Here is a 25,236-nt window from a genome sequence, read left to right as displayed (position 1 = left end):
TATCCATACTACATCTATAATAATTTTTGAACAACTACCTTTAATGCCACCTAAAGTCTGAAATGGAGCAGTAACTTAATTTGATAGAATATAAAATGAACACCTCAGCTACATTAAACTGTCCCAGTTGGGTGGGCACTCCTAGGGTACCCTTGTTTCTGCCCCAAACATCCTGGGGGACAGTATTCACAGAGAATTCAGGGGTGGGCTAGCAGGGCTGTCAGCGCGGGAGCGGAGGCCATTGTCAACACAGGTGGCCTGATCACCTGACCAAACCGGGCTGACCCGAGGGTGGGAAGCTCTGGTCGTGGAGAAATGACTCCGCGGAATTGCGCAGGGTAGCTACAGGCGCGTACACCATTTTCCCTTCGTTATGATGAGGATTTTTTTTCAGCCATTAACCTTTCACCTCCGGCGCACCGGACTGTAAGAGCAAGCGTTTAAAAATTTTCAAGTATGCAAAACTTAAGCACATTTAAAAATGAATCACAAAAAACCTCTCGGGCATTTGTTTCAGACCCTCCTCCCAGTGGGGTATGCGAAGCCAGCACAGGCGCGGAGTCGGCGCGCACCGTAACCGCGGGGTGTGAGATGACTGGGTGGAAGAAACTACCTAGCCCGCCAGCGCGCAGGCGCATTTCCGGCCGCAGCGCCCAGTGGTCGAGCCCCCTTTCCAGTAATTTCGCTAGCCGTGACGTCATCCCCGTGCGCCCTTACGGTGCCTCCCAGAAGACGCAAATTCATTTATTGGTAAAGGGGTAAAAACGAACGAATTGACCTCTTCCGCCCCACTTTGTTTTTAGTCCTTCTCTCTGAACGCGCCTACGCTTTGAGCAATGGAGCGGGAGAGGGAAAGAAAAGCGGCCAGAGCTCCAAGCGGCGGCGGCCAGGCATGACTCGGCGACGTCGCCAGCCACGTTACCCGGCGTGCCCCGCGCGGCGCCGGCGGAGGGACGTGGGGGGAGGGGCGGGGAGGAGGAAGCGGCGGCGGCTGCGGATGTCGCTGCGACCGAGTGGCGTCTGAGCACAGGGCGGCTGCTGAGCGCCCGACCCGGGCCTGCGCCGGAGCCCAGGCCAAGCTCCGCGGCCCCTCGCCCGGTAGGGCGGCCTTGCGCCCGTTGTCACTGAGGCGACGTGCCCCACATTCTCCGCTTCTCGGGCCGGCCGGCTCTGGCGTCCCCTGGCTCCCCCTCGCTCGCCCGCTCCCTCCTGCGCGCCTGAGTCACCGCCGCCGCCATGGCCGAGAATGGTGAAAGCGGCGGCCCTCCGAGCTCCCAGGACAGCGCCGCCGCTGCCGAAGGTGCCGGCGCCCCCGCCGCCGCTGCTGCTTCCACGGAACCCAAGATCATGAAAGTCACCGTGAAGACCCCGAAGGAGAAGGAGGAGTTCGCAGTGCCCGAGAATAGCTCCGTCCAGCAGGTGAGGGCCGCCCGAGGCTCGGGGCGGGGTGGGGATGGCGGCAGGACCTCCTCCCGCGGCGGGAGAAGGTTTTGCAAGGGCTTGGGAGAAGGGGGTCGTCCCCGGAGGTGCCCTCGGTTTTTCTCTCGGGTCTCCTCCCAAATTAGATCACACCCAGGTTCGTGGGTTTGCACCTGGGGACACCGCAGAGGTTTGTGGCGGGGCCGCGCGGCCTGTTTGCGGGACGTGCCGACGCCGCTTCCCTCAGCGCCTTCCTCCTGCTCGGGCGTCCGCAGACCCCCAGCCGCCACCCCCAGCTCCCCGCCCCCAGCCGCCTCCCTCCGGCTCCTCACAAAGGAAAGGGACCCGCCGCCTGGCTCCAGGCGGGGTGGAGGCTGGGCGAGGGTTTGCCTTAGCCTAGTACGCGGTTTTGTCTCATTCAGGAAAAAAAAGAGGGTGTGCTCATTGTTTTACCTGCCTGCGGGTTAAGGTGGATTTTGGGGGGTGAGGATCACGTGTACATTTAGTTCTGCTGAAATCTTTCCCACCTTCCAGTCTTTAAAGAAAAAATTAACTATGATACAGAAATTGCTTTCAGCCGCATCTTAATAGTACAAGGCTTAAGGAGAAGGGTAGATGACTTTCAGTGACGACTTGCTGGATTTCTTTTTAAAGTATATTTGTTATCCTTAGATGCTAATCGTTGGGGAGGATTTTGTTTCATTTTAGAGGGGTAGCTATGTTCTTCAGATACTGGCGCTTGCAATCGGATAAAAGAAAACGAAATTGGAGTTACTGGAGAAAAATAAAAAATAATTTACGGCTTAAAATCTGTTCAGGAATACAAATTTGGTAGTTAATAATCTTGAGGAATTTAACAAATCGTTTTAGTTTGTTGTTGAATATACGTCCCAGGATATTGCCCTAATTATTGAATTGATTTCAGGCAATGTGAACAGTTTATGAAGAAGCAAAAACTCCTGAAATGTACCTACAAATTCCCCTAGGAATAATAAATGATTGGGGTATTTTTTTATGTAATTCTGAAAGGTGGTGTGTAGTGAGAAACTTTGACCACCTATTGAATCACTTCTTTTGATCTCTCAATTCTCCTATAAAAATTTTCCTTAATATTTTAATATTTTGCGGCATACAGGAAAATTGAAATAATTGTGCAGTGACCACCCATGTGTCTATCACCTACAATTAGCATTTTGCTTTATTTGCTGTATCGCACAATCACTTATCAGTCAATTTTATTTTTTGGGTGCATTTCAAAGTAAGTTGCAAGTATTAGTACATGTTACCCTTAAAAAGCACTTCAGCAATGTGCATATCGTTAACCTGAGTTCAATTTTTAACTTAAAATTTTTTTTACGTAAGTTTGACTTGCAGTGAAATGCGCACGGTTGCCATTCCATGGGTTTACACAAATACATACACCTGTTTAATCCGAAGCCTAATGGAGTTGTAGAACTTCGTAATTAACTAGAAAGTTCCCTCTTGCCCTTTTCCAGTCAGTTCACTCTTCTCTGTCAACCAGTGTTTTGATTTTTTTCCTCCCATGGACTCGTTTTGCTTATTCTAGAATTTCACATAAGTGGGATTATGTGGTATGTACTCTTGGGAAAGGCTTTTTCATTCAGCTTAGTGTTTTTAAGACTCGTGTATCCTCAGTAGTTCTTTCCTTTTCATTGCTGTGTTGTCTTCCATTGTATGAATATACCACCATAATCTATCCATTTTCCTGTTGAGGGTCACCTGGGCTCTTTCCAGTTAGTTGCTATGAGTACTCTTATACAGATCTGTATTGTTGGACAAGTGCGTTTATCTCTCCTGTTAGAAGTGCTTAGAAGTGGGATGACTGGGTCATAGCGTAGCTGTAGGTTTAGTTTCATAAGGAACTATGTTTTTTAAAAGTGCTTGTACCATTTTACAGTCACACTGACAGTGCACGGGAATTCCCGTTGCTCCACATTCCTACTAACATTTGATAGTATCAGTTTTTTTTTAGTGGGTGTGCAGCCATATTAACTTTTGAAGCCCATAGTTCTTTCTAAGATTCCTGGTTCAGGTCTTCACCATCCTGGCTGCTTTCAGCATTTTACTGTAAAAGATTAGAAATACAGTATTTTGTAAATAGAAGAATTCATTTAGTTCAGTGTATTATGCTTTTATCTGTGAGGATTTTTTAACTTTTTGTGATGGTGAAACTAGAATTTCAAATTCTGTGGAAGTTTTAGTTTTACTCCTCTGTAACCAAAGTAAAATTTTAATAGATAAAATTAAAGTCTCTCTGTAGCAACTTTTTCTCATGGCAGTTGAATTTTTGTTTTGACGAATACTTTCTGTTGAAGCAGAAAACGTGATAAAAATTGAAGCTCATCACTGCATCAAGAACCAGAAGACAAATTGAACTGCCTATGGGCTCTGTTAGGGGAAGTACATACAGAAAAATGTACAAGAATAAGAAAAGTAGTTTTCACATGGGTTGTAAAATTCTACTTGAAGCACAAAAAAAGATCTGTCATTTTATAATTTTACATTTTTTTCTAAGGGTTTCACAGATTTAAACTATTTGCTGCAGATTAAAATTAGTCATTAAAATAAACTTAATGACATTGAGATTTCACTAAAAATGTTTAGTAAAAAATTGGGAAGTATTTGGTCCAGAAAATTCTTATCTAATCTTAGAGGTAAAGAGGGTAAGCAAAAGACCTACAAAAGAATAATATTGAAAGCTTAGGTTTTCTATCAGGCAAATCCCATTTTCTACAATTTAAAATTTCTTTCACTGTTTCTATATAATGTAAATTTTCAATACATTATGCTGAAATAGTATTTATATGAACATGCTCTAATAATTGGATGAAATTATATTAAATCTCTTAGGTATAAAAAAAGTTATAAGGTGGTTATTAATTTTCTTATTTTTCCCTCAATTTCTGTTTGTATATAACAGGCAGAAAAAAGATACTTTAATACAGTTTGTATTTAACATTTTTAACTTGTTCGATTGATAATAAGGCTTATACTTTTCTAAAATTAAAGTGAAATTTATTTTTCATTGCGTACTCAGAATCAGTTGAGTAATGCTTAAATTTCTAACTAAAGGTGGTTAGAATATAAACTTCACTATGTATGTTCCAAGGTGGTTTCATTAATAAGGGTTTTCATAATATAAGTAGATAGATTTTTTAAAATGTGTAATGGCAAAAAGTCCCTGTGTATGAGATTATGTTTTCTATTAATTATTCATTATTTTCTGTTGGAAACAGTTTGAGGATTTCTAAGTGTCAACAAACAAGATGAAGTCCAGAGGAATGTTGTCTGTGTGTGAGTGGGTAAAATTAGTGCAGAGAATGGAAGGGCACTTCTGTATACTAGCTCCTAACTAGCTTGTTCTGGGATTTTGTGGCTCTCTAGATTATAGTGTAAGATTTTGAAATGCAGTCACCTGAAATATTCAGGCAGTGTATATTCTAGTTTTAGAAAATATCTTTGTCACTTGAATCTTTTAGAAAAATATTAACATACTTAGACGTAACGTAAATATTATGTATTGAATAGAAGTGAACCTTTCCTTGATAAGGGAAATTACATTGTGTCAGTGTCATCATCACAAACATCATTTAAAATTATACGTTATAGGGTAGATCTAGAACTCTTGTCCCCAGTGGTGCCACCAGCCACATCTGACTGTTGAACCCTTAAAATGTGGCTAGACTGATTTGAAATGTGCTGTAGGGGTAAAATACACACCAGATTTTGAAAACTTGTGGCTTGTTTCTTTGCATAATGTTTTCAACATTTATCCATGTTGTAGCATGTATCAGTACTTCCTTTTTATTGCTGAATAATATTCCCATGTATGGATACATATGTTACATTTTATTTTTCCATTCATCAGTTGAGGGACATTTGGGTTGTTTCTACTTCTTGACCATTATGAATAACGCCTATGTGAATACTTATACAAGTTTTTTGTGGCCATATGTTTTCATATTTCTTGAGCGTATGCCTGTGAGTTGAATTACTGGGTCATGTGATAGCTCTCTGTTTACCTTTTTGAGGGACTGCCAAACTATTTTCCAAAGTGGCTGTACCAATTTTTATTCCCACCAGCAGTGCATGAGGATTCCAATCACTTTCCATTGTGTATAACACTTGTTATTGGTCTGTCTTTGATTGTAGCCTTTCTAATTGCTGTGAAGTACCTTACTGTGATTGCTTGGCTTTCTGTTGCTCAAGCAGCAGTTCTTAATATGGTCTGGGGGGTCCCCAGGGCCCTTCTAGGAGGAGCATAAGATCAAAACTAGTTTCATGATAGTTCTGAGAGATTATTTGTGTTTTTCACTCTAATTTTCTCACAAACAAGCGTATTTTTCAGAATCTGTTAGATGTGAAACGTGGAAATCCAATTGTCTTCTATTATGAGACTAAAGTGATTTGCAAAAATTTAAAACAGTGCTATTCTTCAAACTAGGAAAATAGTTATTTTTCATAAAAAAGGTATTTAATGTAATGAGTTTGTTATCTTGAATGAATTTTTCAAAGATTTCTCAGTTTTAATCTCCTAGTGTATCAATAGATATAACCTACATAAAGAAAAACTCTGGAGTTTCAAATTTGTAAGAGTTGTGTCCTGAGGCCAAAAATTGCTGCAATGGAGTATTTAAAAGATTACATAGGTACTTGTAAGATTGAGGATTGGGCTTCCCTGATGGCGCAGTGGTTGTTGGGAGTCCGCCTGCCAATGTAGGGGACGCGGGTTCAAGCCCTGGTCCAGGAAGGTCCCACATGCCACGGAGCAACTAAGCCCGTGTGCCACAACTACTGAGCCTGCGCTCTAGAGCCCGTGAGCCGCAACTGCTGAGACCGGTGTGCCACAACTACTGAAGCCCGCACGCCTAGAGCTGTGCTCCACAACAAGAGGAGCCACCGCAATGAGAAGCCCGCGCACTGCAATGAAGAGTAGCCCCTGCTTGCTGCAACTAGAGAAAGCCCGCGTGCAGCAGTGAAGACCAAGGCAGCCAAAAATAAATACATAAATGAATTAATTTTTTTAAAAAAGATTGAGGATTGACTTCAATAAGTTACTATTATTTCTTGCCTAGAAATTATGGTAGCCTACTGGTCAGTTTCCCCCATTAATGCCTAGAGCAATCTCTGAAAAACATTGATCAGATCATTTTATTCTCTACATAAAACTAACAGCTCTCCATTGATCTTGGACTTATATAATGTGGCCATATATAATGTGGCCATGAGGCCCTGTGTGATAAGATTCCATCCTATGTCTCCATTCTGACGCCATCTTTCCTCCTTGGCTCTTGCTTTATTGACTTCTTAGTTCCTTGATCTGTTAATCACATTTTTTTTTCCTGCCTCAGGAGTTTTGTGCAGTTTGTTCTTGCTACCTGGAATGCCTCCCACTCTTTGCCCATTCTCACTCAGTGCAAAGGTCACTTTCTCAAAGAAGTATCCCTGATTTTCCAGAGTTGGTTGGGATTCCCCATTGTACTTTCTCACAGCACCCTGTTTTTGGTCATAATTTATTACAATTTAAAGTCTATATTTATGTGATTATTTGATTAATGCTTATTTTTTTGCTAGAGAGGATCTGTGATTGTTCACTATTGTGTTACCAGAGCTTAGCACATAGTATGGGTTCAGTAAATATTTGTTTACAGATGAATCTGTCATATGCATGATAATGTATAATTAATAATTACTACCAGTTGTTCAGTGTTTACTGAGTTCAGTACAGTTGTCCCTCGCTGTCTGCCGGGGATTGGTTCCAGGACCCACTGTGGATACCAAAACCCACAAATGCTCAAGTTCCACAGTCGCCCTCTGCATTTGTGGATTTGGACGGCTGAGTGTGTACATAATCTCATTGGTTTCTTGCCTTCCTCTCACGGCTTCGTTTTAAACTGCTCACCCCTTAGCTCACCACTCTTGACTGCCACAGGGTGTTCACTCTCGCTTCTGGTTACTGGAATAATTCTTCTAGAATAGCCTTTCTTAACTGAGGATCTTCATCTGAACCACAGAGCACAGCAGGGATTTGAATGACTGTCAGTTTTTCCAGCTAATATACTTTTAAATGCATAGGAGAGAAGTTAATTCTTTACGTAAAGTAGGGTGTGCTGGTAAATGTTTATCAACTAGTTCCTTGGGAAGAAACAGCACTGATTTGTAGTGTTTGCTGATTTCCATTTGTAAATACCTCTCATCATGGAAGATTTTAGGCTACTGATACTAAACTGGCTTACACAATTCCTGAAAATTCAGCAGTCTGAGCCGGTAGGAGCCATTGCTTGCAGTGGTGTCTTAAGGCAGGTGTCAGCCAACTAGAGTGGGCCAGATCCACCGTGCCCATGCACGTCTTTATTATCTATGCTTTCAGGACACACCATGTGGCTCACAGAGCTGAAAACATTTACTGTCTGTCCCTTTACAGAAAGTTTGCTGACCCCTGCCTTTAGGGCATTAGGGCTTACTGGATCTCGATCTTGTCACACTTCCTCAAAACCCTTCTCATTGGAAAATTTTGCCATGACTTAAGTTTAACAGTGTGATCAATAGAGATAAAATGCAAGCTACATATGTAATTTAAGTTTTCTCAGCCACTTCAAAAATAAAATTAATTTTTTATTAGAATATTTAGAACATAAAATTTACCATCTTAACCATTTTTGGGTGTATAGTTCAGTGACATTAAATACATTCATATTCTTGTGCAACCATCACCACCATCCATCTCCAGAACTCTGTTCATCTTGAAAAACTGAAACCCTGTACCTGTTAAAACAATAGTTCCCCATTATCTCCTCCTGACAGCCTCTGGCAACAGCCATTCTACCTTTGGTCTCTATGAATTTGACTACTATAGGTTTCTCATAAGAGTGGAATCATAGTATTTGTCCTTTTGTGACTGACTTGTTTCACTTAGCATAGTGTCCTCAAGTTTCACCCATGTTGTAGCATGTGACAATATCGTTCCTCTTTAAGGCTGAATGATGCTCCATTGTATGTGTATACCATTGTATGTATATACCCACTTTGTGTATCCATTCAGCTGTCAGTGTCACTGGGTTGTTTCTATCATTTGGGTATTGTAATGTTAAATATGTTTTATTTAGCCTAGTATATCTTAAGTATCATTTCAACATGTAATTGATATTTTAAAAATTGAGATATTTTACTTTTTTTTTCATACTAGGTGTTCAAGATCTGGTGTGTATTTTACACACACAGCACATCTCAATTTGGACTAGCCACATTTCAAGTGCTCAATAACCACATTTGGTTAGAGACTTCCGAATTAGATAGCATAGCTAATAAAGTTTTCATGCTTCGTTCCCTACTTACCTCTCCCCCTTTATTCACTGCATTTCAGCTGTTTTAAGTCTTTCCCTCCAACTATCACTAGCTCTTTCCCTTTTTGAGCTTTTGCCAATGTTGCTAATGACAGTAACATAACAGTACTTATTCCAGGCTTATCAAAGCATACTGCATTATTGTTATTTTTTTTAAGTTTCACAACTTTATGATGAAAGTACTGTTGTTACCTCTTTTTTAAAGTGAAGAAACTGAAACTCAGATTAGTAATGTGATTAAATTTATATGCCTGTTAAATAGTGGAGCCTAGATTGAAATCCAGTGACTAACTTTGGAGCCCACACCTAACCACTGCTCCAAGCTGCCTTGACTTTCCTCTGGTTGGCTTTTCAGCCTTTGGGTTTATTTAAATGTTAGTTCATTAAAGGTTGATTGGACTCACCAATCTAAATTAGATCAATGACTATAATCTCTTGATACCATTTTGTGATTATATGGACTTTTTCCTCCCCACCCCATACTGTAAGAATTTACAAAGGTAGGGGTGTTTTGCTTACCTCTTAATCTCATTGTACCTGCCTAGTATTGCACTTGGCACACATTGAGTAATGCAAATATTTATTGAGTGAATGAACAAATAGTGTTTTAAAGATTTATTTGCAGTATTTTGTACTTAGTTGGGACTATTTTAACAATGTGATTTACTTAGAAAAATGTGACGTTTATTCTTAGTTTAATCAAATGTCTAAAGGCATTATTTTAGTTGTTTTTGTATCTGAGCAGCTTAAAAAGAAAATCCCATTAAAATTAGGACTGGAAATTTTTTAAGAGACTAAAGTTGCGGTCTCCAAATCTGTTTGATGCAAATATTACTGAGTTAACATACTGAACAAATTCCATTTATTATAGGCATAAATAAAATGTATATATATGCGCCTCTATTTTGCAAATCCTTTCATTATAAGAAGATCTGAACTGTGGTTTGTTCCAGGTAAATTTATGCCATTCTGACTTAGTTTGATGTTCTGTAGATATGACAACACAGACTGCTTGGTTTATTAATTAAGCAGCTTCTATACAGATTTCTAGACTAGTAAAATGTTTTTTGATAAATTTTTTATAGCCTTTAAAGCTCTCTCCAGTTTTTATAAAGGATATGGCTTTATTCGTTTTTAAAATACAGACTGCAAAGAAAATGAAATACATTATGCATGCTGTTACTTTAGGAAATTCGAATGATGTAGAAAAGTATGAAATAAGGGGACCCGTTCAGAAAAAGTTACTCAAAGTGTTTATCTATTTATCTGATTCTGTCCGGAAAAGTGTTTCTCTATTTACCCGTATATAATTTTCTATTTATTCCTGTTAAGCAGATGGATTATTACCCACACTTTTACCTTACTCTTTTTATTTGTATCTTTGCAGTCTTTCCATATTGGCATGTGTAGAGCTAACTCGTTCCACTATTTATGATTACTTGTGTTTATATATTTATTAATATTTTGAGAAATGGGGAAAGGGTGTGTTGTCATTATTAATATTGAAATGAAGTCTGCATTTTGGAGAGAGCATGAACCTTGGAATTTGAGAGATCTGACTTTGGGCAAGGCGCTTTACACCTCTGAGCCTCACAGGCCACATTTTTAACATGTGATATAATATCTGCTTCACTAGATTGTTTGGAGGATTTCATGAGATAATATGTAAAAGTACCTGGCTCAGAGTTTATATACTTTACTTGTATTGGTTTCTTTCCTCCTGTACTCTTTTGTTTGCCAGTGAATTGAGTCTTAATTTTTTTGTAGTAGAGGGAAGAATGCGAGCATGTGTAAGTGAAACATTTAGTTTGTGGATGTTAGATTTAGGTCATAGAAACGCCTAAAAATTACATTTTTATTGATAATGCACTATAACATTTTTGACTGAGTGTTCAGTTTTATATTTATAAGAAGGTGCCCTTTTCTCATATAGCTGCTTATGTTTCTAGTTTATTTTATACCCAACATCTTCGTGTAGGATTTATGCAATGGTTTTTTTTTAATATATAATTTTAATATTTATTTTTGGCTGCGTTGGGTCTTTGTTGCCGTGTGCAGGCCTTTCTTTAGTTGTGGTGAGCGGAGGCTACTCTTCATTGTGGTGCGCGGGCTACTCATTGCGGTGGCTTCTCTTGTTGCGGAGCACAGGCTCTAGGCATATGGGCTTCAGTAGTTGTGGCTCACGGGCTGTAGAGCACAGACTGAGTAGTTGTGGCACACAGGCTTAGTTGCTCTGCGGCATGTAGGGTCTTCTCTGACCAGGGCTCAAATACGTGTCCCCTGCATTGGCAGGCGGATTCTCAACCACTGTGCCACCAGGGAAGCCCCTGTACAATGTTTTTTAATGAGGGTACTTTAAGGTTACTCAGACTCAGGCATTTGTTGCAATAAGTTTTATGTTTCTGCAGAGGAATAGTGTTTGTGGACTGCCTCTGTCTAAAGCTGCTTTGAGAATTTTTAAGATTGCTAATTGTTTTTTTTCCTAAGTCAATACTACGTAGTTTCTGATTTTTTGTTGTAGTGTTCAGTAAAAGTGTAGTAGTTAAAACAAACATAGAAGTAAAGTTCAAATGTTAGAGATCAAATTTTGGAAAATTTGAAGCCACGGTAAACTATTTCCTCTGCCTTTTTTTAGAGTGCAGGATAGAAGTTTAAGGATATATGAAGTATGTGCAGGATTTTTGGCTCTTCTGCAAACACATAACATTGTTTAAATTGATCATATTTGGATTAAAATTTTATAAAATGCAGCTTATTTGGGAAAGTATAGCATATCTCTTTGATATGGTACAGTTAAAAACAGGTTTATTCATTTTTTTTTTGAACAAACAAAACATTGTAATCAAATGTGCTGTGATAAAAAATAAAAATTAAGTTAAAAATACGAACAAGAAGTAATGAGACATAAACTTTAAATGGCTTTTTTCCTAGCACATTCCATTCTTTTTTTTTTTAATTATGAAATTTTATTATAGTATAAAGTACATACAGAAAGGGAACACATCAAAAGTGCACAGTTCTATCAATTTTGCACAAATGAAACACACTCCTGCAACCAGCCCCTATATCAAGGGACAAGCATTACCACCTCTCAGAAGGCCACTCCTGTTTCCTTCCAGCCACCGCCTACAAAGTCAAAGTGTCATAACTTCCTTCATCCTCCTGACATCTAGCAGCCTAAATTCATTTTGTTGGTTCTGCAACTTTATATAATCACACATATACATTTTTCAGTCTGGCTTCATTTGGTGACCATTGTATTTATGAGCTTAACCAACACTGTTCCAGTGTAGTTGTATTTGTAATTTTTTTTTTTTTTAAATCAGTCATCAGTTTTATACACATCACTGTATACATGTCAATCCCAATCGCCCAATTCAGCACACCACCATCCCCACCCCACCACAGTTTTCCCCCCTTGGTGTCCATACGTTTGTTCTCTACATCTGTGTCTCAACTTCTGCCCTGCAACCCGGTTCAACTGTATCACTTTTTTTAGGTTCCACATGCATGCGTTAACATACGATATTTGTTTTTCTCTTTCTGACTTACTTCACTCTGTATGACAGTCTCTAGATCCATCCACGTCTCAACAAATGACTCAATTTCGTTCCTTTTTATGGCTGAGTAATATTCCGTTGTATATATGTACCACAACTTCTTTATCCATCCGTCTGTCGATGGGCATTTAGGTTGCTTCCATGACCTGGCTATTGTAAATAGTGCTGCAATGAACATTGGGGTGCATGTGTCTTTTTGAATTATGGTTTTCTCTGGGTATATGCCCAGTAGTGGGATTGCTGGGTCATATGGTAATTCTATTTTTAGTTTTTTAAGGAATCTCCATATTGTTCTCCATAGTGGCTGTATCAATTTACATTCCCACCAACGGTGCAAGAGGGTTCCCTTTTCTCCACACCCTCTCCAGCATTTGTTGTTTGTAGATTTTCTGATGATGCCCATTCTAACTGGTGTGAGGTGATACCTCATTGTAGTTTTGATTTGCATTTCTCTAATAATTAGGGACGTTGAGCATCTTTTCATGTGCTTCGTGGCCGCCTGTATGTCTTCTTTGGAGAAATGTCTATTTAGGTCTTCTGCCCATTCTTGGATTGGGTTGTTTGTTTCTTTAATACTGAGCTGAATGAGCTGTTTATATATTTTGGAGAGTAATCCTTTGTCCGTTGATTCATTTGCAAATATTTTCTCCCATTCTGAGGGTTGTCTTTTCATCTTGTTTATGGTTTCCTTTGCTGTGCAAAAGCTTTTAAGTTTCATTAGGTCCCATTTGTTTACTTTGTTTTTATTTCCATTACTCTAGGAGGTGGGTCAAAAAAGATCTTGCTGTGATTTATGTCAAAGAGTGTTCTTCCTATGTTTTCCTCCAAGAGTTTTATAGTGTCCAGTCTTACATTTAGGTCTCTAACCCATTTTGAGTTTATTTTTATGTACGGTGTTAGGGAGTGTTCTAATTTCATTCTTTTCCATGTAGCTATCTAGTTTTCCCAGCACCACTTATTGAAGAGACTGTCTTTTCTCCATTGTATATCCTTGCCTCCTTTGTCATAGATTAGTTGACCATATGTGCCTGGGTTTATCTCTGGGCTTTATATCTTGTTCCATTGATCTATGTTTCTGTTTTTGTGCCAGTACTATATTGTCTTGAGTACTGTAGCTTTGTAGTATAGTCTGAAGTCAGGGAGTCTGATTCCTCCAGCTTCATTTTTTTCCCTCAAGACTGCTTTGGCTATTTGGGGTCTTTTGTGTCTCCATACAAATTTTAAGATGATTTGTTCTAGTTCTGTAAAAAATGCCCTTGGTAATTTGATAGGGATTGCATTGAATCTGTAGATTACTTTGGGTAGTATAGTCATTTTCACAATATTCATTCTTCCGATCCAAGAACATGGTATATCTCTCCATCTGTTGGTATCATCTTTAATTTCTTTTATCCGTGTCTTATAGTTTTCTGCATACAGGTCTTTTGTCTCCCTAGGTAGGTTTATTCCTAGGTATTTTATTCTTTTTGTTGCAATGGTAAATGGGAGTGTTTCCATAATTTCTCTTTCAGATTTTCCATCATTAGTGTATAGGAATGCAAGAGATTTCTGTGCATTAGTTTTGTATCCTGCAACTTTACCAAATTCATTAATTAGCTCTAGTAGTTTTCTGGTGGCAGTTTTAGGATTCTCTATGTATAGTATCATGTCATCTGCAAACAGTGACAGTTTTACTTCTTCTTTTCCAATTTGTATTCCTTTTATTTCTTTTTCTTCTCTGATTGCCATGGCTAGGACTTCCAAAACTATGTTGAATAATAGTGGTGAGAGTGGACATCCTTGTCTCGTTCCTGATCTTAGAGGAAATGCTTTCAGTTTTTCACCATTGAGAATGATGTTTGCTGTGGGTTTGTTGTATATGGCCTTCATTATGTTGAGGTAGGTTCCCTCTATGCCCACTTTCTGGAGAGTTTTTATCATAAATGGGTGTTGAATTTTGTCAAAAGCTTTTTCTGCATCTATTGAGATGATCATGGTTTTTATTCTTCAGTTTGTTAATATGGTGTATCACATTGATTGATTTGCGTTTATTGAAGAATCCTTGCATCCCTGGGATAAATCCCACTTGATCGTGGTGTATGATCCTTTTAATGTGTTGTTGGATTCTGTTTCCTAGTATTTTGTTGAGGAGTTTTGCATCTATATTCATCAGTGATATTGGTCTGTAATTTTCTTTTTTTGTAGTATCTTTGTCTGGTTTTGGTATCAGGGTGATGGTGACCTCATAGAATGAGTTTGGGAGTGTTCCTTCGTCTGCAATTTTTTGGAAGAGTTTGAGAAGGATGGGTGTTAGCTCTTCTCTAAATGTTTGATAGAATTCACCTGTGAAGCCATCTGGTCCTGGACTTTTGTTTGTTGGAAGATTTTTAATCACAGTTTCAATTTCATGACTTGTGATTGGTCTGTTCATATTTTCTGTTTCTTCCTGGTTCAGTCTTGGAAGGTTATACCTTTCTAAGAATTTGTATTTCTTCCAGGTTGTCCATTTTATTGGCATAAAGTTGCTTACAGTAGTCTCTTAGGATGTTTTGTATTTCTGCAGTGTCTGTTGTAACTTCTCCTTTTTCATTTCTGATTTTATTGAGTTGAGTCTTCTCCCTCTTTTTCTTGATGAGTCTGGCTAATGGCTTATCAATTTTGTTTATCTTCTCAAAGAACCAGCTTTTAGTATTATTGATCTTTGCTATTGTTTTCTTTGTTTCTATTTCATTTATTTCTGCTCTGATCTTTATGATTTCTTTCCTTCTGCTAACTTTGGGTTTTGTTTGTTCTTCTTTCTCTAGTTTCTTTAGGTGTAAGGTTAGATTGTTTACTTGAGATTTTTCTTGTTTCTTTAGGTAGGCTTGTATAGCTATAAACTTCCCTCTTAGAATTGCTTTTGCTGCATCCCATAGGTTTTGGGTCGTGGTGTTTTCATTGTCATTTGTCTCTAGGTATTTTTTGATTTCCTCTTTGATTTCTTCAGTGATCTTTTGGTTATTTAGTAACGTATTGTGTAGCCTCCATGTGTTTGTGTTTTTTGCGTTTTTTTTCCCTGTAATTCATTTCTAACCTCATAGCGTTGTGGTCGGAAAGGATGCTTGATATGATTTCAATTTTCTTAAATTTACTGAGGCTTGATTTGTGACTCAAGGTGTGATTTATCCTGGAGAATGTTCCATGCGCACTTGAGAAGAAAGTGTAATCTGCTGTTTTTGGATGGAATGTCCTATAAATATCAATTAAATCTCTCTGGTCTATTGTGTCATTTAAAGTTTCTGTTTCCTTATTTATTTTCATTTTGGATGATCTGTCCATTGGTGTAAGTGAGGTGTTAAAGTCCCCCACTATTATTGTGTTACTGTCGATTTCCTCTTTTATAGCTGTTAGCAGTTGCCTTATGTATTGAGGTGCTCCTATGTTGGGTGCATATATATTTATAATTGTTATATCTTTTTCTTGGATTGATCCTTTGATCATTATGTAGTGTCCTTCCTTGTCTCTTGTAACATTCTTTATTTTAAAGTCTATTTTATGTGATATGAGTATTGCTACTCCAGCTTTCTTTTGATTTCCATTTGCATGGAATATCTTTTTCCATCCCCTCACTTTCAGTCTGAATGTGTCCCTAGGTCTGAAGTGGGTCTCTTGTAGACAGCATATATATGGGTCTTGTTTTTGTATCCATTCAGTGAGCCTGTGTCTTTTGGTTGGAGCATTTAATCCATTCACGTTTAAGGTAAGTATCGATATGTATGTTCCTATTACCATTTTTTAATAGTTTTGGGTTTTTTTTTGTAGGTCCTTTTCTTCTCTTGTGTTTCCCACTTAGAGAAGTTCCTTTAGCATTTGTTGTAGAGCTGGTTTGGTGGTGCTGAGTTCTCTTAGCTTTTGCTTGTCTGTAAGGCTTTTGATTTCTCCATCGAATCTGAATGAGATCCTTGCTGGGTAGAGTAATCTTTGTTGTAGGTTCTTCCCTTTCATCACTTTAAGTATATCATGTCACTCCCTTCTGGCTTGTAGAGTTTCTGCTGAGAAATCAGCTGTTAACTTTATGGGAGTTCCCTTGTATGTTATTTGTCGTTTTTCCCTTGCTGCTTTCAATAATTTTTCTTTGTCTTTAATTTTTGCCAATTTGATTACTATGTGTCTTGGCGTGTTTCTCCTTGGGTTTATCCTGTATGGGACTCTCTGCGCTTCCTGGACTTGGGTGGCTATTTCCTTTCCCATGTTAGGGAAGTTTTCAACTATAATCTCTTCAAATATTTTCTCTGGTCCTTTCTCTCTCTCTTCTCCTTCTGGGACCCCTATAATGCAAATGTTGTTGCGTTTAATGTTGTCCCAGAGGTCTCTTAGGCTGTCTTCATTTCTTTTCATTCTTTTTTCTTTATTCTGTTCCACAGCAGTGAATTCCACCATTCTGTCTTCCAGGTCACTTATCCGTTCTTCTGCCTCAGTTATTCTGCTATTGATTCCTTCTAGTGTATTTTTCATTTCAGTTATTGTATTGGTCATCTCTGTTTGTTTGTGCTTTAATTCTTCTAGGTCTTCGTTAATCATTTCTTGCATCTTCTCAATCTTTGCCTCCATTCTTATTCCGAGGTCCTGGATCATCTTCACTATCATTATTCTGAATTCTTTTTCTGGAAGGTTGCCTATCTCCACTTCATTTAGTTGTTTTTCTGGGGTTTTTTCTTGTTCCTTCAACTGGTATATAGCCCTCTGCCTTTTCATCTTGTCTGTCTTTCTGTGAATGTGGTTTTTGTTCCACCGGCTGCAGGATTGTAGTTTTTCTTGCTTCTGCTGTCTGCCCTCTGGTGGTTGAGGCTATCTAAGAGGCTTGATGGGAGGCTCTGGTGGTGGGTAGAGCTGACTGTTGCTTTGGCAGCCAGAGCTCAGTAAAAGTTTAATCCACTTGACTGTTGATGGGTGGGGCTGGGTTCCCTCCCTGTTGGTTGTTTTGCCTGAGGCAACCCAACCCTGGAGCCTACCTGGACCCCTTTGTGGGGCTAATGACAGACTCTGGGAGGGCTCACGCCAGGAGTACTTCCCAGAACTTCTGCTGCCAGTGTCCTTGTCCCCACGGTGAAACAGAGCCACCCCCCGCCTCTGCAGGAGACCTTCCAACACTAGCAGGTAGGTCTGGTTCAGTCTCTCCCAGGGTCACTGCTCCTTCCCCTGGGTCCCGATGCACACACTATTTTGTGTGCGGCCTCCACGAGTGGGGTCTCTGCTTCCCCCAGTCCTGTCGAAGTCCTGCAGTCAATTCCCACTAGGCTTCAAAGTCTGATTCTCTATGAATTCCTCCTCCCGTTGCCGGACCCCCAGGTTGGGAAGCCTGACGTGGAGCTCAGAACCTTCACTCCAGTTGGTGGACTTCTGTGGTATAAGTGTTCGCCAGTCTGTGAGTCACCCACCCACCAGCTGTGGGATTTGATTTTACTCTGATTGCGCTCCTCCTACCGTCTCATTGTGGCTTCTCCTTTGTCTTTGGATGTGGGGTATCTTTTTTGGTGAGTTCCAGTGTCTTACTGTCGATGATTGTTCAGCAGCTAGTTGTGATTCTGGTATTCTCGCAAGAGAGAGTGAGAGCACATCCTTCTACTCCGCCATCTTGTTTCGTCTCCTCCCCAGCGGTTTATTCATTTTTGTTTCCAGTGGGGTGGCAGGCTGTTGAGCGTCGTAATCCTTGGTTTTTGTAAGTTTGTTCCAAGCTTTGGGTAATTTACTCAGAGTAAATGAATATTACATTAGTCTATTTGGGAGTAGTTCTAATACCTAAATTGTTTGACATCGGTTGTTTGAAATGTAAAATTTGTTTGTATAAGAATTAGATTATAATAGGTAGTCAGTTTATACAGTTTCCCTTTGTATGGTACTAGAAGTATAGCTGTACCCTATCTCTGTCATAATGCTTTCCAACTTTCACCATGAAGTGCTATAAACTCATACTTTTGAATTGCCTTAGGTGCTCCTCAGAACCAAGAGTTCCATGAGGCTAGAGGATCCTAGTATCAGTGATGTTAATTTTCAACAATGCTGTAATTCTGTAGGAGGAAGTTACTTCTTATGGGTCTTATTAAGGACTTTGGTTTCTTGAGATTTTGTTGTGAGGATTGAATGAGATGATGTGGGGGTGTGGTTCCAGGCACAGTGTAGCTGCTAAATTAGCAATGAATGTAAATGCTTTTTGAACTGTGTGCCATAGGATTTTACTCTTTTGCATCTAGGATACCATAGAGAAGCCCCTAGTCTGTCCAGAAAGCCCACCTATCCTTCCTAACACTGACAACTCATGGCTAGTAGGATTCCAGCCCTTAAATATTACTAAGGGCTCAACTAAACTGTTCACAACTGTTCTATAAGCATTTGATGCTAGATAATGATGTTCATGGATGACCATCTCTTATTCTTGGGTGATCATCCCTGCTGTGATTTACATGTCTTATAGCCACTCTGGTCTGCTACCTAAAACTAAGGTTTTTTTTTTTTTCTTCCCCCAAGACAAATTTTATTTATTTATTTTTAAATTTTTATTGGAGTATAGTTGATTTCCAATGTTGTGTTTCAGGTGTACAGCAAAGTGAATCAGTTATACATATACATATATCCACCCTTTTTTTACATTCTTTTCCCATGTAGGTCATGACAGAGTATTGAGTAGAGTTACCTGTGCTATACAGTAGGTTCTTATTGGCTATCTGTTTTACGTATAGTAGTGTGTATATGTCAATCCCAATGTCTCAATTTATCCCTCCCCCTTTACCCCCTGGAAACCATAAGTTTGTTTTCTACATCTGTGACTCTTAAAACTAGGGTATCTTCATCCTAATTTGTTTCTGATGACCTACCCAAGACAAAGTATATGATAGCTTTCTGGCTAGGTGAGTCACTTGAAATTGGATGCTCAGGAAAGTTGGTCATTTATGTTTTGACTTCCTGCTGTTTCTTATGTGTAGGGCATTCACAATCAACTTTTAAACCTATTTTAATTTAAGTATAGTACAGAACAATGCACACATAAATGTACAGCTTCATTTATTAGCACAAAAGTTAGAAGCAGAATATTATCAGCTTCCCAGATGTCACTTGTGATCCCTTACAATCACCACCTCCTCTTAACTACAACTTTTCTCACTTTTGACACTATGGTTTTTGCCCCTTTCCTCTCTTTTAACTTATGTTAATGATAACTTATGTTAATGAAATAATGTAGTTTATTGTCATTTGTGATTGGCTACTTTTGCTCTACATTGATCCATGGTGACATGTGGCTGTAGTTCATGTGTTGTCATCGTGTGTAACAGTCTATTGAATATATCACAATTTGTTCTACAGTTGAGGGTTTGGGTTGTTTTAAGTTTTGGGGTAATAAAGTTTGAACTTCATTGAACGTGTCTTTTTGTGTACCTGTGTGAACACATAATTTGTTAGATAAAATCCCAGAAGTAGAATTGTTGAGTCATACAACAAGCATACATTCAGCTTCTACTGTGAAATGTTTTTCTGAAATATGTGAATTTATACTTCTGTTTGCAATATATGTGGATTCCAGTTGCTCCAAATCCTCTGCAGCAGTCTGTAACAGTCTTTTTTAATAGTACAACCACTTTGTTTATTTATTTATTTATTTATTTATTTATTTATTTAGGCTGCATCGGGCCTTCATTGCAGCACATGAGATCTTTTGTTGCAGCACCCGGGCTTCTCTAGTTGTGGCCAACGGGCTCCAGAGCGTGTGGGCTTTGTAGCTGTGGCGCGCGGGCTTAGTTGCCCTGCGGCATGTGGGATCTTAGTTCCCCCACCAGGGATCGAGCCCGCGTCCCCTGCATTGGAAGGTGGATTTTTAACCACCGGACCACCAGGGAAGTCCCTGTAACAGTCTTTATACTGGACTGTTGGGTGGGTGTGTCACTGATTTTAAAGTTACCTGATGTTGTTAATTAGGATGAGTCCCCTTCCTCTGTATTATTGGCCATTTAGATATCATTTTTGTGAAGTTCCTATTTCAGTCTATTGACTAGTTTTCAGTTGGGTTGTGTCTTGCTGATTTTCATGCTTTATGTATAAAATCTGGATTCAAGCTTTGTTGGTTTTTGGTATTGTAGATATTTTTTCTTTGTTGCTTATCTTTTTACTCTATTAATGATAGTTTAATTTATTGTGCCTTTTTTATGGCTAAATCTTTTTGTGTCCTGTTCAGGAAATCTTTTCCAGTTGAACTAATATTTTATTGATTCATCTTTTTGGTATTGTTTAATTGCAAGGTAGTGTTTAATTTGCATGTAGTTAGAGTACATACTCCATATGATTGAAAATTTTTGAAATATGTCGACTTGCTTTATGGCCCAGTATATAAGTTTGTAAATGTATTTTAAAAGAATACTTATTCTGTAGTTGTTGAGTACAGTGTTCTATACATGCCAGTTGGGTCATCAGTTAATTTTGTTGTTCACAGCTTTTATATCCTTTTTTTTTTCTTTTGGTCCTATTTTATTTTATCAGTTACTGAGGTAAATATGCTAAAATATTTTACTGTACTTTTGGATTAGTCTGTTTTTCTCTGTAGTTCAATTTAATTTTTGCTTTATGTATTCTGAAGCTGTATTATGTACATATACATTTAAAGTTTTATCTTCTTGTGAGTTGAACACTTTATAATGTTGAAATGTCCTAGTTGCTTTTGTATTAAAGTTTGCTTTTTCCAGGGAACTATATTCAATATCATGTGATAAACCATAATGGAAAAGAATATGAAAAAGAATGTATATATATGTATAACTGAGTCACTTTGTTGTACAGCAGTAATTAACACAACACTGTAAATAAACTACACTTCAGTTTAAGAAAAAAGTTTGCTTTGTCAGTTAGAGTAGCCTCACTAACTTTATTTGGTTAGTTTTTGCATGGACTATCTTTATTCATTCTTTTTATTTTCAATCTTTCTTTTCCTTAGTAGTTTATGTGTATATCTTTTTTAAGCAGCATGAAGTTGGGTTTCTAAATCCAGTCCGGCAATTTTATCTTTTTAACACATAGTCTGTTATGTAATCACTGATACATTTGGTTTACGTTTACCATTATACTGTTTGATTTCTGTTTTTCCTGTCTCTTCTATGTTGCTTTTTTCTCTTTCTTTTGGATTGTTTTGTATTATTCCAATTGTTCCCCCCCTTTTTCCCAGTTGCCCCTTTTATTAGGTTGGTAGATGCATGCTGCTTAAATTATTCTTTTAGTAGTTATCCTAGAGATTACTATATGCATCTTATAAAATGTCTAAATCAGTAAGTACTTGTACTTTCCAGTTAATTCAAGAACCTTAGAACAGTTGAACACTGTTTACCTGCCTGTGGACTACACTTGATCTTCCTTCCTTCCTTGTTTCCTCTCTTCTTTTCTTCATTCCAACACAAAACATTGTTACTAATGCTTTATAAAGTGAGTTTTTATTTCAATTTATTCTTCCCATTTTTTTATTCCTTCATCTAGGAGAGGATCATTTTCTTCTGTCTGAGGAACATTTCCTGTAGTCTGTATATGCTGGGTAACAAATTCTCTGTTTTTGTGCGTCTGAAAATGTCTACTTTGATTTCATTTTGAGGGATTTTGCACTGGATATAAAATTTTAGTTTGCCAGTTACTCTTCCCCCTTTATAATTTTTTTCTTAATTTTTAAATCATGGATAATTTCAAGTATACAGAAGTAGAGATAATCGTAAGTTAGCCCCGCCATGAATCCTTTACCCAGCTTTGACAATTAATTTTGGAGCCAGTCTTGTTTCAGGTGTACTTTCCTTTAAGGCCCCTTTCCATACCCCATTATTATTTTTTTTTTTTTTAAAGATTTTTAATTTTTATTTATTTATTTATGGCTGTGTTGGGTCTTCGTTTCTGTGCGAGGGCTTTCTCTAGTTGCGGCAAGTGGGGGCCACTCTTCATCGCGGTGCACGGGCCTCTCACTATCGCGGCCTCTCTTGTTGCGGAGCACAGGCTCCAGACGCGCTGGCTCAGTAATTGTGGCTCACGGGCCTAGTTGCTCCGCGGCATGTGGGATCTTCCCAGACCAGGGCTCGAACCCGTGTCGCCTGCATTGGCAGGCAGATTCTCAACCACTGCGCCACCAGGGAAGCCCCATACCCCATTATTTTGATGCATCTCTCATGCCTTATAACACTTCATCCTTTAATATTTCAGCATGTATCTCTAAAAGCTAAGGATCCCTTTAAAAAACGCAATATATTATCCTACTTTACCAATTAATAATGTCTTAATTTCACCAGTCCAGAATTTCCCCATTGTTTCAAAATGATTTTTTAAGTGTAATGTTAGCATGAATTTATTATTATGTAGCTTTAACTTTTAAAAAATAGACTTTACTTTTTCGAGCAGTTTTAGATTTACAGCTAATAGAGCACAAAGTACAGAGTTCCCATACTCCCTGCTCCCCCTACTTTAACCTCCCCCACCATCGACATCCGTCGCAAGGTGGTACATTTGTTACAATTGATGGACCTCTACTGACACATCATTATCACTCAAAGTTCATAGTTTAAGATTCACTCTTGGTGTTTTGGCAAATGTATAGTGTTATGTGCTCTACCTCTACCCTAACTCCTGGCAACCACTGATCCATTTACTGTCTCCATAGTTTTGTTCTTTCCAGAATGTCATCTAGTTGGAATTATACAGTACATAACCTTTTAGATTGGCTTATTTGACTTAGTAGTATGCATTTAAGGTTCCTCTATGGTTCTTTTCATGGTTTGATAGTTCATAGTTTGATAGCTCATTTCTTTTTATTGCTGAATAATATCCCATTGTCTGTCTTGGATAATGTCCAAGGTTTATTTATCCATTCACCTGTAGAAGAATTTCTTGGTTGCTTCAAAGTTTTAACATTAATGAATAAAGCTGCTGTATACATCTGTGTGCAGGTTTTGTCTGGACATAAGTTCTCAATTCCTTTGGGTAAATACCAAGGAGAGGGTGATTGCTGGATCGAATGGTAAGAGTATGTTTAGTTTTGTAAGAAATTGCTAAACTGTCTTCCAAAGTGGCTATACCATTTTGTATTCCCATCAGCAGTGAATGAGAGTTTCTGTTGTTCCATATCGTTGCCAGAATTTGGTAGTGTTATCTGTTTTGGTTTGGCCATCCTAGTAGTTGTATAGGGCAGTCTCCTTATTTTAATTGGCAATTCCTCTAATGGCCTATGATGCAGAGCATCTTTACGGATATGCTTATTTACCATTTGTATATCTTTTTTGATGAGATGTCTGTTAAAATTTTTTGCCCATTTTTTAATTGGGTTGTTCAGTTTCTTGTTGAGTTTTAAGAGTTCTTTGTATACTTTGGGTAACCGTCCTTTATCAGATGTGTCATTTCCAAATATTTTCTCCCAGTCTGGCTTGTCTTCTCATTCTCTTGCAAAAGATTTTTTTTTTCAAGGAGGATCCAAATAAAGCTCATACATTGCAAAGGACTGATAAGTTTCCTATTTTTTCTTTTCTGGCAAGTATGCTTTTATTTCTTTTTCCTGCCTTGTTTCATTGGCTGACATTTTTAATATGTTGTTGAATAGAGTGAATAGAGAGCATACATCCTTGCTTTGTTACTGATCTTAGAGGGAAAGCATTCAGTTGTTCACCATTACTACACCAAATTGTAGATATTTTGTAGATGCGCTTTATCAGATCTGGGTAGTTCCCTTTTATTCCTGATTCCTTGGGACTTTAGTCATGAATGAATGCTTTCAAATGCTTTTTTACAAAAAAAAAAAAAATGCTTTTTTACTATCGATTAATAAGACGGTGTGGATTTTCTTTTTTTTTGTCAGTGTGGTGAATTATTGATTTTTCAAATGTTGACTTACTTAGCCTCACATTTCTAGGATAAACCTAACTTGGTAATGAAGAATTACCCTTGTTCTATATTGCTGGATTTGTTTGCTAGTATTTTACAGAGGATTTCTGCATCTGTGTTCATGAGGGATATTGGTGCCTAGTTTTCTTTTCTGGTTTTGGTATCAGGGTAATATTGGCCTCACAAAGTAAATTGAGAAGTGTTTCCTCTTCTGTTTTCAGAAGAGAGTGAATGAGTTCTGGCAGCTTGAATCTTTCAAGAAATTGGTCCATTTCATCCAAGTTGTCAAATACTTGCATGTAGTTTTCCTTATTCTATTAATAAAATCTGTGAGGTCTGTAGTCATTTCCTTCTGTTGTTACTGATATTGCTAGTCTATGTTTTCTCTTTTTTTCTTGGCCATTCTAGTTAGAGGTTCATCAGTTTTACTAATATTTTAAAAGATTTTTTTCTTATTTTTCTGTTTTTATTTTGATTTCTGCTCTTATTTTTATTTTTTGTTGGGTTTCATTTGCTCTTTGTCTAGTTTCTAAAGGTTGAAACTTAGATTACTGATTTGTGATCCTTCTTAAATTTAAGCCTTTAATACTGTAAATTTTCCTAGGCATTGCTTTAGTTGCATCTCAGAAATTTTGACATATTGTAACTTCATTTTTGTTCAGTTGAAAATATTTTCTAATTGCTCCTCAAGACTTTCTTTTTGACCCATGAATTCTTTAGAAGTATTTTGTTTAATTTGGGAGTTTTCCAGATATCTTTCTGTTATTGATTTCTAGTGTAATTCCATTATTGTCAAGGAATATACTTATATGGTTCAATTATTTAAAATTTCCAAGGTTTGTTTTTATGACCCAGTTTATGGTCTTACCTTGGTTGAGTGTCCCTTGTGTACTTAAAAGTATCATTTCATCTATAGGTTCTTCTCTGCTTTTTCCCCGTAGCAATTTATTTGTTAAGGACACCTTTTTTGTTGATTTTAGTAGCTGTATCCTTTTAATGTCACTTAATGTATTCCTTTATTGCCTACAAATCTGGGGGAAATTTATTAGACC

General features: G+C 38.2%; 1 protein-coding gene across 2 annotated transcripts in view; it reads left to right on the top strand.

The window, feature by feature from the left end:
- The first annotated feature begins 939 nt into the window (after nt 1-939).
- The window catches only part of UBQLN1 (ubiquilin 1), a 49,286-nt gene continuing 24,989 nt past the window's right edge, over nt 940-25,236 (top strand). Inside the window, exon 1 of one of the 2 annotated variants that reach the window (XM_082469728.1) lies at nt 940-1,419. In XM_082469728.1, the coding sequence (XP_082325854.1) occupies nt 1,237-1,419 (183 nt within the window). In that variant the 5' untranslated portion in view covers nt 940-1,236. The remainder of the gene's footprint in view (nt 1,420-25,236) is intronic. The other variant, XM_082469727.1, reaches the window with a different exon arrangement.

This window comes from Balaenoptera physalus (genome assembly GCF_965194825.1).
Source record: "Balaenoptera physalus genome assembly, chromosome: 7".
NCBI lineage: Eukaryota > Metazoa > Chordata > Mammalia > Artiodactyla > Balaenopteridae > Balaenoptera > Balaenoptera physalus.
Note: the sequence above shows the minus strand (reverse complement) of the source record. Positions and strands in the feature narration are given on the sequence as shown.